The sequence below is a fragment of the Pipra filicauda genome, unplaced genomic scaffold (genome assembly GCF_003945595.2).
Source record: "Pipra filicauda isolate LSUMZ 115617 unplaced genomic scaffold, ASM394559v2 scaffold277_size1012519_pilon, whole genome shotgun sequence".
In the NCBI taxonomy this organism is placed as follows: Eukaryota; Metazoa; Chordata; class Aves; order Passeriformes; family Pipridae; genus Pipra; species Pipra filicauda.
In genome coordinates, this window is record NW_024104395.1 from 30233 (window position 1) to 44764 (window position 14532).

Below are 14532 nucleotides of genomic sequence, written 5' to 3' on the forward strand. Positions count from 1 at the left end.
CACTTACTGAATTTAGACAGAAGGATTTGAAAATCAAACCACAACCTACATATCCAGTTTACTGGATTAAGAGAAAAAAGGTACAGATCCACCTGTTCTTCTGCAGCAAGAGAAGAATCAGATCCTGGGATTATCATTATCTTGGATTTTAATGACTTTCTGTCCTTTTTCAAAAGAATTGCATGAGTGTAACATTAGTTTATATTCATTAGCACTATTCTTGGGAAAACATCTCAGAGGACAGAAGGAAATAACTAAAAGCATGGGTGTGATTTGGATAGTAGGAATAAATATATGGGACTCTGAAGCTCTCAGATGCACAGTGGTACTGTGCTTCTCTCATTTCCATTTGCTTCTGAGATCTGGAGGCAAAGTCAAACTAATGAAATGGCAACCTTATGGATAGTTTCCAACATAATTTATAGATCCAAAAGTTAGCAGATAAGTTTCATATATGCAATTCAATTCAAGCTCCAAACCTTTTTAAGATGGTATACAATTAATTTTGCTAGCACTAGCAAAAATCAAACTGCCAGGAGCAGGTTCCAGAAACTGTACCTTGCAAGCAATTGAAATTCCTGCCCAAAACATGTTTTTTAAACCTACAATTTATGTTCCCTATTTGTAAGGATAGGTTACCATCAGATTAGAATTTAAATATCGCCAGTCTTTTCAAAAATGCTCCCAATTGCCACTTCTATTTTTTTGGGGTCCTCAAGGAGCTCATTGTTGAAAGTCAAACGTTCGGGGGCAGAAAGGTAAATTCAAAATAAATCAATGCAGAGTGTCATTCTCATCCATTTACTTCCCTCCAACAAAAATATACAGAAAGACTGTCAGTCATTTAAGTAGGAATGTGGGCAAAATCTTCATTTCCAGCCATGAAGGAATTTGTGCTTCACAGAAATAGACTTTTTTTTTTCCAAATTTAATGAAAACTATAATTCTTGGAGAATATTACACACATCTTGTTGGGGGCTTTTTAAACTATAGTTATACTGAGAACTTCAGCAGGGTTTCAGAAGTTTGTCTTCATAAACAAACGAACAGTTCCTGCCTCTAGAGTTGTTTAGTTCAGATAACAAACATAAAACAAAAAACAAACAAACAAAACAAAACCAAAAAACACACACAAAAAAAACAATGACTAAACAAAACAAAAATACACTTAAGTAACTTCTCAAGCACAAGTTGTACTTATCCCACTGCTTAGCATGTATCATACCTGTGGTGAAAAAACAATACTTGTGTTTACAGAAAAAAGGGTACCTCAATGCGATTTTATGTAGTGATTTGAGGCAACCAAAAATCCAAATATTACTTCTTTACCTAATGGAAGGAAGGGTGACAGAAGGATACAAACACAGGTGGAAGGAGGGAGTTACACTGAAGTTACTACATACATTCATGGGACCAGAAATGGGTCTTTCCAAACAAGGTGACTAGAAGCCACTGTTGAGGATGAGGCTCGATTGCAGTGTTGCCAGTTCTGTGTGGTCATGGATCAGGTTTCAGAAAACCGTGAGGTTGGCTTAAAATCAGAGAGTATCTCAGAAAATATATGTTTGGAGTTCTTTGGGTTTGGGGTTTTTTTTGTATCAGCTTTTATAGCATGTTCTGCTTCACATTTTTATGATTATCTTCAAGCATAAAGGAAAGAAGCTTACAGAGCAGAGCTTCTCAATCAATTAATTTTCTGGTGCTGACAACCGAGACTTTGAGGAAAGTTCCAAATATCATCAAAGAAACTGTAAGGGTTGGCAGCTAGCATTGATACAGTGATCCTCTCCACTCCATTCAGCTGATTTCCATGGGGGAGGCTTTGGGCCCCATGCTCTTTCTCTTAGTGGCTGTGATTCATCTGTTGCCTGTCAGGTAAGACAGAGGTGGCTACTCAAGCACTCTTTTCTTGTTAAGATTTTTCCCCTGAAACTACTTGGAAACTGTTCTAGGAAACTTTTCTCTTTGCACAAAAGGAACTTAACGAAGATTTGATTTGGCATTCTTCTGTCATTGTAATCAAAGCAAAACCTCCCTACCATTTACAAAACACAGGGGGAAAACTGCTACTGGTCTGCTACCAGTTTCCAGACCCACAATCTTTTCAATCTCCTCAGCTTGGCAAGACAATCACCAGACATTGAAAACACTATGGTGAAAGAAGCAGCTCCCAAGAGCTGACCCTTCTGTGTGCCTATAATACTTGTCATTTACTTACACTCTGCTTTCACTTTCTTGAGACTATATGTGATTATGCATCCTATTGTGTCTTAGTCTGTCAACTAGCCATTCAATCATCAAAACCTGTATCAAGTTTAGATCAGCAGCATTACCATGATTACTTTATTATTGTAACTTAGCCTTGCAGGTGGCTGAGCAAAATGCTGGATACTAAAATAAACTTCGGATGGTCTCCACCTTCCAGCCTAATAAGCCATCATATCTATACACTGTATTCCCTAGTCAATGCAAAACCACTATAGACTCCTCTGGGTAAAAGTCTGGCTCCTCCATAGATCATTGTATGCATAATTCAATCATTTATATAAAATAGCAAAGCCCCTAATTAGCAAAGCCTCCCAGGGGCTTTGTTTCTCACTACTTGCATTAATGCATTATTAGAAACCTTAATATTGTCAACATTCCTCTTAAGATTTTGAGGGCAAAATTAATTTTGGGAACTCCTTGCCATAATAAATTATTAAAGGAATCTGATTAAAAGATTTTAAAAAAATAGTATTATACTTCTACAAATGAGAATTGAATCTATCTTTTTGCTATTTAGGAAGAAAATGAAACAGGTATTTAGCCCCCTGCCTTTTTTTATTTGCTGAAACAAAGCAGAAAGCAAGTTGAAATGTTTTCATGATTCAGTATTATTCACTTTAGAATGAAACACGTGAATATGGAAGAAGCAAAGAAGTGGGATAAAATGGCAGAGGAGTTACTACTGGAGTAACAAACAAATCCTTTGTTGTGTACTATAGATATTAATTTACTTAGAAGCCAAGACTGAACCTTTACCTTTGAAGGAGACTGGAGAGCACCATTACCTATGAAATATTGAAAAATGCAAGGAAATATGTTACTGCAAGGAAAACACTCATTCACATTTGGGATTCTAAGTTAGAGCTGTTAGTACAAGGAAGATAATTGGATGTATACATTATTGTAGTGGGTTGACCCTGGCCAGATAACAGGTACCCACTAAAGCCGCTCTCTCACTCTCCCCTCTGCAACTGGACAGAGGAGAGAGAAAAAAAACAGCTAAGAATTCATGAGTAGAGATAAGAGCTGGGAGAGGCCACTTACTGATTACCTTCACGGGCAAAACAGACTCAATGTGCAGATAGTACTTAAATTTATTACTAACAGGATAAGAACCAAAGAGTGAGAAATAAAACAGTCTTAAAAACACCTTCCCCCCACCCCTCCTTCCTTCCATGTTCTCCCTCCTCTCCCCTAGCGGTGCAGGGGGACGGGGAATGGGGGTTATGGTCAGTTGTTGTTTCTGCTGCTGCTCAGATAGAGGAGTCCTTCCCCTGCTCCCGTGGGGTCCCTCTCACAGGAGACAGTCCTTGATGGACCTCTTCAGCGTATGAGTCCATCCCTCGGGCAGCAGTTCCTCCCAAAGTGCTGTCCCGTGGGTCACTCCTCCATGGGGTGCAGTCCTTCATGAATGAGCTGTACCGATGGGGGTCCCCCACAGGGGCCACAAGTCCTACCCGGGAAAAACCTGCTCCAGGGTGGGCTTCCCTCTCCACGGGCCGCAGGTCTCCGGCAGGACCCGCTCCATCCTGGGACTCTCACAGGGTCACAGTTTCTTTCATGGATCCACCTGCTCCAACATGGGCTCCTCCATGGGCTGCAGGTGGGTCTCTGCACCCTGATGGTCCTCCATGGGCTGCAGAGGGACAGCTGCTCCACCATGGTCTGCACCATGGGCTGCAGGGGCCTCAGCTCTGGTGTCTGGAGCACCTCCTGCCCCTTCTTCTGCATTGACCTTGGTGCCTACCTTGTTATTCCCATGTTTTCACTCCGCTCTTCCCCAGCTGCAATTTCTTCTGTGCAACAATCTTTTGTTCTTATATATGTTATCACAGAGGTGTTACTATTACTCCTGATTGTCTCGGCCTTGGCCAGCGGCAGGAAGTCTGTGCTAGAGCTGGCTGGCATTGGCTCCACAGGACAGGGGAAGCTTCCAGCAGCTTCTAACAGGAGCCACCCCTGTAGCCCTCCCTCACCACAAAACCCAGCCACAGAAATCTGCTACAATTATAAACTTATATATTACATATGTATATACAATATTATATATACAGTGAAAAAAATATAAAGAGCATTATATTGTCACCAATAACCAAGTGAATTAACAAGACATGGAGAGATACTTCCATAAAGAGTGCTACCCAAGTTTTATCCTGAGAAAAACAAGGAAGGAGAAAGGTGATAAATATTGATGAGAGAAGAAAACAGATTCAAGTATTTGGCTCTTCTTGTCCCTAACTTGAGTAGAAGGTGATATTCACTGGAAAAAAAAGTCAGAAGAGCCAAAAGAGATAAGAAAAATACCTTTTAACAAAATATGAAATTAGACCATCGTGACCATTGCCACATGCAGCTGCTGCAGCTGAGAACTAACAAACTATAAATGGGGTAGACTGTTCATATTGTTATTAAGTTTTATAATTATTAATTGACTTGCTAGAGTTTTGGAAAAATAGCTTTTTCTTGCTTGGGGACTTAAAACCATCTTTAAATATTCAAGAACTGGATGAAACTTACATGAATATACAACTGACCTGTTCCTATGGAAACTTCTGAAGATTTTTGCCCTTTTTGCTGAAGCATCTGGGTTTTGCCCTTAGAGGGGACAGGCCTTGGGTTTAGTCCTGAAGACCAGTTTCCATGTACCTATCAAAATTCCTAAGAGTTTATCTACAGGTTTATTTGCTGACTCTGGTCCTTCACAGTAGCAACAGGCCTGGATCTTAAGCACAGATCTTTAAGCAGTTAGTCTGGCTATAGAGAACCACGTGACAAAACACACGGGGCCATTCTTCTTTTAAGTTCCTGTGGTGGTAGATGAAGAATCCTTTAAGCACATATAAACAACAAAGAAACTGGCCAGTGGCATGAAAGCAATCTGGGAGTAAGAAAGTAGTGTCACCAAGTTACTCCAAGAACCTCACTGCATGCCTACCCTAACCTGGCACAGCAATAAAGCTATCAGACCACAGTGCATTGAAGTTATCTCCTTCCAGCAAACTGCTCACAGAAGACTTTCTAAAGGGCAGATTAATAGGGGGAGGGAGGCTGCTGTCAGTAGTTCAGTTAGTGATTAAAGGTGAAAGAGATCACAAGTTTCAGGGATAGCTTTCAAAATTTTCAAGTTCTTCAAAATCTGGGGCATGTTTTTACCTCTAGAAACTAAGAGGATGAATTCTCCACAGTTGCATTTGAGGGCAATATTGCATATCAGACAAAAAAACTGATCAGGATTAATTAGTAGGTAGGACTGAACCTATCACCACAGTAGCTGTCAAGTGGCCTATGGAGTTAACAACCCAATGATTCTGTGTTTTGGGAGGCAATTCCATTCTTCTATGCATATATATTTGCAAAATTTGGAACAGATGTTTTACAGTGTCCAATGCTTTTTAACAGAGGAAGAGACAAGTATATGAATCAAACCTGATAAACAACGGCTTGCAACTAGAAGCAACGAGGTCGGTGAGTGCTCTTCCCTGTGTGAATGGCTGTGTCTGAGAGAAGAGCTGCCCCTACGGGAATAAGGAAACTGGATATATGAATTGACATGTAGCATGTCTCTCCTCTCAGGAGAAAAAGGCCCACCTTTTTTCTGTTAGTAGTGTCTTTGTGATCGGACGTCAGATCTTTTTAAACTTTATGTGTCTACCTTCCTCTGCAAAATAAAATATGGGAAGCTGGGAGATTACATCATGAAGCTGGGAGATTACACAGGTCATGTTTGCTCAGAGCTTGGAAGATAAAAATTACTGTCTGTGCCCTGCAGAGAGGTTCTTCCCCTGCTCTGGCTGTGTAGTACATGGGGGAAGGCAGTGTGTGTCCAGAGCAGAATGCCCCTGCCAAAAGTGCGGTGCAGGGCTCCTGCACGTGACACTGTTCCTCACAGAGGCTGGCACTGTGCAAGTGGTTCTAGCTATCATGCCTTGTATATTTTTGGCTGTGATGTTGCCTTCGGGCAGTTCAAGAGCACTTTGATAAAGCACACCAGCTGCTGGAGCTGCTGTCTCTTGCAGGGAGAGTTAGAGCCCCTCCAAGTCCCTTCTCTTCCTTCCTATCCTGAAGGGCTGCAGCATTCCATCTGTGTCTTCCTGTCCAGGACAATCACTTTCTGTTTAAATTTGTTGTTTGGTAATTCTATAGTGAGCTCCAGAAAAGGTCAGTTTGCCCCTTCCTCCCAAATTAGAATCCATGGCATCACAGTATTTGATTTATGTAGTAGGGACTCCTGCTGCATGGTCGAGGTTGCAATCTGGGTCTTCACATTCATAGGAGAGTAAATGCTTGCTGGAAGGCTGCTGCAGACCTTCTGCTATACTTACACACTTCAGTTTTCAATAGTTCTGCCATGATCATGACTAAAAAACATTTGAAACTGGAAGTTTCCCCAGTCTAGATGAGATATCTGACCAGTGTTCCCGAGCCAATGAGATACATAATGTAATTTCAAGTGGCTGAGACTTACTAATGCAGGGCAGAAATAGAAAGTCTACAGGCCATGACTACAAGAGGCAGGAGTGGCTGTCAGGTTTCCCATTGTGTACTAGTGCTGGTTTGGGCAGGCCACTGGGAGCAAATGTGCTCCGTGCTGTCTTTTTCAGCAGACTCATCTGATTTCCCTTTCCATTCTCCGTATGAAGCTTGAAATTCTTGTTGCCCAGGAGCATCCCATGGGTGCCTAGCCTGCTCCCATCAAGTCACATCACTCTAGGGTTGTACTTGAGCTCCTGGGAAGTCACTGACAGCTCCAGAGCCACAGCTGCCCTGTCCAGCTACAAGTACAAATACTCCTAATGACCCTGTATGGGGGAAATGTTGTTAAACTTTAATTGCTTTGTAAAATACTTTGCAGAGATGTAAGCACTAAGGGGACATTTCACTGTTTTTTGATATACTTTTATATGCATGAGTGTTTCCACCTCATGCCAGCGCTTTTACAGAACCTAGTGATATATTTGCTAAGATGGACAATGAATGCGACTTTGAGTAGGTCATTGGTGAGCTGCAGAAAGAAAATTCTAGGTAGTTCAAGAATTGTTATGTAAATTTCTTTGCTTTCATTTTCTTACACACATATTTTCAATATTCTTTCATCTCAGGTTTTGGATGAGAAACTTATTTTTGTGAAAGTGCATGCACCTTGGGAAGTGCTGTGCACATATGCCGAGGTTATGCACATCAAATTGCCTCTGCAACACAATGACCTGAAAACCCGAGACTCAGCTTTCAACTGGTTTAGTAGACTCTTCAGAGTGGACGAAAACATCATCAAACCTGAGCAAGAGTTTTTCACTGCCCCTTTTCAAAAGGAACATTTGACAAACTTTTATATCCATGACAAAGACACATTTTTCAATCCTGCAACCAGAAGCCGAATTGTAAGTCCATGGAGTATTTTTAGCATTTAGTCTAAAAAAGAAACTGTTCCTTTAATCAAATCAATGTAATTACCTTCATTAAAACATCCTGAAAAATTGAAAATGTTTGGGATGCAATAGTCCCGTGTTATTATTAAATAGCCTGGACAATCCAGAAGAAAACGTTCCTTACGTTTGTTCCTTTTCTGTTCCACCTAAATTTAAAGGAGGGATTAGAATAATATGTATACCTATGCAATTAATTTTGTCTGCACTGCTTACCCTTTGCTAAGGGTATGTTGAGACAGTTATAGCTGTGTATGATTACTTTCAGATTCCAAAAAATATTTTATAAATTTCAGGTTCATTTTATCCTGTCCCGTGTGGAATATGCAACCAAAAATAATGTGAAAAAGTTTGGCATTAATAAATTACTGGACACTGGAATCTACAAAGCAGCATTTCCCCTTCATGACGTAAGTCCAGTGTTTTTAACTAAAATGCACTTTGAAACAGGGGTCTGAACTGTATCTGAGGGGTTTATATCAAAAGATACAAGTCTTATTCCTTGACTGGTTATTATATCCACATAGAAGAATAAGACATGGTTTGACTGAAGAGATTTTCTTCCAAGGCATTGTTAGTTAAAAATGTAGTTCTATAACTGAAAAACAATATATTTCACTTGAGAGTTGTTAAATTTGTATTCTCTGGGAGGTGTTCAGTAAAGTGCCTGACCTGAGTGATGGTTCCCATGACACACTGTATCTATCAGTTCTAAATCAATTTTAACACTTTCCCTTTCATTAATATCCAGTTTTTCAGTATTAAAATTCCAATAAAATATCAACATTGTTGATAAAAATGTAGACTACAAATCTCATCTTAGAATGTGTGAAAGTCTTGCAGAGTGAGAAACATTCCCACAGTTCCCAAACAATGCAGGGAGACTCAGGTTTCTGCAGGAAAACTCTGCCCAGCCAGTCCAGTGCCTCTGATGTCAGAGTCCTGCAGAGAGAAGCTTCACTGGTTTGAATTTCACCTTGCAATAATAACAAATCCAGCTTTTGTAGCTACACTTCTGAAACTTTTTAAGTTACATAATTTAAAGAAGAAAGTTATACTGAAAATTGTTTTGTATACCAAGGCTAGCAACAGCACAGCAATAGGAGAAAGGAAGAAGGAGAAAAAAATCAGATTTGAGAGTGTTTGACTAAGGAAAAGCTCTGTGTGAAGCTGTAAATGCAACAGAGTGTGCAAAGACTGCGAGCTGATTTTCTGCATTCTATTACAAACCCACACCCCCACACCTCCTCTGCATGAGAGCCACCATTCTGGGTCCAAGGTGTGTTGTGTCGAGGAGATATTGAGAGCATGAGAGGTCATTAACTCCTGCAGCTGCTTGGACTTGTTTTAAAATATTCAGGAGGCCTCCAAGGATTTCAAAGAAATCTTTAGGCAAAATCAAGACAAATCATGTTTCTTGTAAGTAAATAAAGCTTTACAGGATAGAATTAATATAATCTGTGACTATCCATTTTTAAGGTTTCTTTTTAAAGATTTAAAACCTGTCTTGCAGGCTGTTCCTCTCATAGCATGGGGAATTCAGACTCAGTATGACTAATAATTAATGACTCTCTTTTTGTACAATTAAAATTATATATCTCAGCTACACTGAAAATCAAAAGTAGCCTGTAGATTTCTACAAACATTGCAGCACAGAGACAGAATGGAAAATTCTCTCAAATAAAGTAGGTTTTATTGAAATAGCTTTTTAAATAGCCTAGTAAAACCAACAAGGATTATCTCCATGTAAACTCTTTTAAATTTAAAACAGAGACTAGAGACCCTGGATTTGTCCCACAGACTTTCCCGCCTGCACTCTAGTACAGTATTATTTTGAAGCAAAGCAAGCTAGCATATTAAAGTTAGTTAAAATACATTTTAATTCAGCCCTGTTCTCTAATTAGATTGGATCCTTTTTTGTTTTCTATTCCTAAGTGCCAAGATGCTGACATGTGCTTAGATTTAAGTTCATGACAAGTCTCTGTTATTTACAGTTCACATATGTACAATGTTAGTTTTAGTATTCAGTATCTTTCTGACAATGTTCTGTCCTGAATCCTGGTGCGTTCTCAGAGCTGCCTTCCTGCTCCTTTTCCTGCCTTGCAGTGAGATTGGTCTAAAAGGCTATTCTGGCTTCATGGCATAGGGATTGTCTGTCTCACAGAGACGAGAGCTGAGCTGTGCTGGTTGGATTAGTGCTATCTTTTTCTCATGCTCTTTTTGTTTTGCAGTCTAATTTTAAGCACCTCTCAACCGATCCCAACTGCCCAAATGAACGATATCTTCTTTACAGAGAATGGGCTCATCCTAAAAACATCTTCAAACTGCAACCCCTGGATTTCATCAGGTTTGTGTGACTGGGCCTGGACTAATGCAGAAATTTACATAACGGGTCTGGTTTTGGGGATGTCAAAGAGACATAGGTCAGTTTTGAGGGATGATACGTACACCCAGATCGGCTCGTGCATAGGAGCATACTTTGAGCTTGCTTTCATGATAAGGCAATTCATGAAAAGTCAACCACTTAAATTTTTTCTTTGCGGGGTATGATCTTTCTCTCTTTTTTCTTTTTTTTTTGTCATTTCTATCCTCTTACAAAAGCATAAAAGTGGTGATAAAAATACCCAGCAGTAATACTGCTGCAATCCCAAAGTTCAAACCAGAGGAATTTGACAATATGGGTTCGCACAAAATGTATGAAATGAAGAGCCATTTGAAACAGAAATGTGAATTTACTTGCATTTCAGAAAAAAAAAACCTCTTTCCCCTCCACAGGAAATACTATGGAGAGAAAATTGGCATCTACTTTGCGTGGCTGGGCTTTTACACCAATATGCTGACTGTGGCCGCGGTTGTAGGAGTTGGCTGTTTTCTTTATGGGTGCCTGACAAAGGACAACTGCACATGGAGGTACATCAGGCCTGTTTTAATATCACATACAATTTTGATCAGTCCTGTACAGAGGAGGACTAGAGAGGGTTTGCAAGACACTGCACAATAAAAGAGACTAAATTAAAGGGCCTGAGATCAACTAACATTGTGGATTTGAAGGTAAAGGTATAAAATATGAGATAAGAAGACTAACAGATGTTAAGGGACCATTACAGTGATAGACATCTGGGAGTTTGTTATTTCATCATTTTTTATATTTTCTACTAGGTTCACCACACCTAGTGTAGAAACATGAAGAAAAGAGTGACAATCGGAAGTCAATACAAATTGCCATAACACATAATTTTCACTGTGGTAATCCTTAAAGGAGATATCCAAAGATCTTGATCATTTCCTTCCTCTATTTTGGGAGAATAGAGTAACTGCACAGGGGCCTTCAGCTGCCCAGGATACGTTGGGAGGCAAGGCACACAGATTCCCTCATCAGAACACAACAAAATTAATCCGAAATTAATCCATGGCAAAATGACTCAGGAAAAAAAATGAACAGGTGTCATTGTGTCAAATGGTCTATAGGCCATCACGCTGTATACCACCTCCTGGGAGGATGTTCATAACCCATGCTAAAGGGCTGTTCCAGAGCTCCACTCCTGTGGCAAATTCATACACATTCAGGCTTTAGCCAGTATTATAATTTAGTTAAACAGCTCGTGTCTCCTCCCTGGTGTTTACCCCCCAATGTATGTGTAGAAAGCATTCATGTTACCTTTCAGCCGCCACCATATTAGGGTAGTATGTATTAGTTAGATGGCAACTCTTTTGCCATCTCTTAGGAGACAGATCTGCCATTCCTTGAATCATCTTGGCAGCTCCCCTCTGCACAGTTTCCAGTCTGATCCTCTTTGAAGACCACAGGGTAGCCCTTTGGCTCTGCAGCTATTCCTTGTTCTGGTAGGCAGTGTTCCTCTTCCTTCTCCCCTCAGGTTTGCTACAATAGGATTGAGTGTGCAACTGTGGGTTCCCTAGTGAGGAGTGTGAAATCTTTGAAGAGCTGTTTTATTTTTAATGTGGGCAGTTTTGAGAATTACCACCATGTCCAAGGGATGGAAATTATTTTCCTCCTATGTCATCCATTTTTGAGATGAGGACTAAGAATGGAAATGTGTTGCCAGGGTGAGGGGTGGGGGTGGAATTCTTGAGAGCAGATCACTAGTAAATTACTTCTTAATTCCCTGAGATTATTGCACTGACCTCATGTGAGAAAAAGGACTAAAGAATTTAGTGTTGGTTAGTGACTGACTAGTTTTGTTTTTAGCCAAGAAGTATGTGATCCCAACATAGGAGGTAATATCATAATGTGCCCTCAGTGTGATAAAGTATGTACCTACTGGAACCTCACCATCACTTGTGAATCATCCAAGGTAACTACATTTATAGCTTATAGACATTATATTGAACTTTACTTGCACTTTCTCTAGTACTACATATAAAACAATGTTGTTCCTCCACTAATGTCTGACAGAATCACTAGAAATTTGCAAATAGTTGTTCCTTTTGATACAGTGACAACTTTGAAGAGTAAAACCAGCAACATTAATCGCTCCAATTTGATCTAAAATGAAATTTATTTTTTTTAATGTCACCTAGGTGCTGGTTATTTGATATGGGACTAAAGTGTTATTTTAATTGAAAATTGGTTTCATTTGGAGGTGCTTCTTCCTTTTGGGGGAGAGAAAGATTCAGTTACTAAAGCCATGATTCAGTAGCTCTGAATCAGTTTTGCTAAGGAAATGTTTAAAAATTGTTTTGGCATTTCTAAATTCTGCCCCCTCCCTCCACAAAGAAGTTACCTGGGTCTGTGCCTTGAATGTGATCTGTGTTGTTGAGGAGGAGATGGGTACAAGGAGAGGCTGGTGTTGGCCATGACAGAGGCTGTGACACAGCCATGTCCTGTTGGCTGTGACACAGCCAGAGTCTTCCTCTTTGTTCCTGCCTAGAGAAACCTGACTTTCTTTCTCCATTACCGTGTCTCACTAATGGTAGCCTTTTGTCATTCCTCTCCATAGATTCAGCCCCAAAACTGTGATTTTTCAGCTATGCATCAAAAATATTTTGCCCAGCTTTAATGGGCACACCGAAAGGGTAAAAGAAATAAGAATGCAGGGAAAAGGCTATGATGGAAAAATGAAAAAGGCAAATTGTGACTAAAGAGGTATCTCATCAGAATGTGTTTTTACTTATTTGTTGTCCTGCTTATGAGAACCAGATGTGTGCACTGGCTTTTTGTGGCTGTATTAAAAATACATAACTCTATACTGAGTTCCCAGACCAGAAGCACTGTTTTTACTCTTCCTATGCAACAGATGGAAGGAGTTTGATAGCACACCATTTTACTATCCTTCTTACTGTATATTTGGCTTATATTTTAAATTCTAAGCTTTGCATTTAATTTCCTTAATTTATGGAAGGATGATGTAGATGGACAGAAATTGAGGAAACACTATCAATACAGATTGTTTATGAAACTACATAAAAGCTAAAAATCAACATGTTCAGTTGGCAGCTTCTCTTCTAGGTCAGTGTAGAAAAATAAAAATGGTCAATTATATTTTAAGCCTTTTTTTTTCACCTTTTCCATGTTTTCCAGAAACTCTGTATATTTGATAGCTTTGGAACACTGGTATTTGCAGTATTTATGGGGATATGGGGTAAGTCAATTTCAACAACTGTGGTTTGTTATCTAATTTTGGCCATGCCTCCAGCATCAGCCAAGAAAACATGCATAAATTTGAAATGACTTCATTTTCTAGCACTTAGGAATTTACTGGTAAGTAGTTCCATAGAAAATATGCACAGGAACTGTTTTTTAGCATCATAGGAAAACAGAAAAATTGTTGACTTAAAAGTTGGTCTTCAGCATCTGTTTGGTTTTGTTTCACTTGGAGAAAAGTCTGAGAGAAGTGGTTACCTCTGCCTCATGTTCATCCAGCAGGAGCCAGCCACATGCTTAAGTATATTTGTCAGAGAAGCTGGGTATTTTTCCGAAGAGTTTTGGAGCTGCCTGTGCTATTAAGTGCTGTGTAACTACACAAGGCAATTGAAAAATAGTAATTTATTGTATTTCCCAGGAATTTTTTGTTCCCGTCTTTATTTAAGAAGCTGATTGTAAAAAGTGTGGTAGTTACAAGCACTACACTTATCTTTTAGCAGCTAAAATGTATCTGAAACCACGATGCTTCCCACAGCTGAAACCATTTGGTACTGTATTCAAGGTATTAGACAAGGTTTATTTTCCTGGAAACATATAGCAGCTTTGTTAACTAGCTTTTATTCCACAGTCTTATCCAGTAACTACAAAACTAAGTTGAACATTAGCACTGTATACAGGGTAGTATAGAGAAAATAACTCATGTAATATTTTGAAGTTATATACAGGCTGACAAGAATATACAATTTGCTTTCTTTATAAAACGCATTTCCCTAGGATGACCTAAAGTGCTTCAAAATAACTCTTGCTTTAAAGAAATGTAAGATGAAATGTATCATTTCAAAGATAATTTTTCTTTCAAAACATATGCTAAAATCGAAATACCAGCAGGAAATTCACTAAATAAAAAGTTATTAGAGGTTTGATACGAATTTAATCTACCCTGTCATGTCAATAGTTAATTTATTTGCAATTTTTTTTTTTTATTAAAATTGTGTTGCCTATTTTGAAGAATGGTTCCAAGAGCAATAATTACAAAGTTAAGCTTCATGACTATAGTGATGACTGCAAGGTCTATTAGTATTCTTGTTGTAAGCCCACTCTATAAAGAGGTGAATCATATCACAGAAATTCAGCCAAAATTGTACTGGATCCAAATGACCCATGGTCCTGGTGCAATTCCAGCTGTAATTTCCGTCTTGCTCTAATACTTTTGTAGACCTTCTGATCCAAAACAATTAA

The 14532-nt window shown here is 39.3% G+C and overlaps 1 protein-coding gene across 1 annotated transcript in view; it reads left to right on the forward strand.

Moving 5' to 3' along the window:
- The window catches only part of ANO6 (anoctamin 6), a gene marked incomplete at its 5' end in the record, with an annotated part of 48112 nt that overhangs the window by 11581 nt on the left and 21999 nt on the right, over positions 1-14532 (forward strand). The window contains 7 exons of the mRNA XM_039382621.1: positions 5668-5733; positions 7368-7646; positions 7988-8101; positions 9923-10038; positions 10467-10601; positions 11899-12004; positions 13231-13291. Of these exons, the coding sequence (XP_039238555.1) occupies positions 5668-5733; positions 7368-7646; positions 7988-8101; positions 9923-10038; positions 10467-10601; positions 11899-12004; positions 13231-13291 (877 nt within the window). The remainder of the gene's footprint in view (positions 1-5667; positions 5734-7367; positions 7647-7987; positions 8102-9922; positions 10039-10466; positions 10602-11898; positions 12005-13230; positions 13292-14532) is intronic.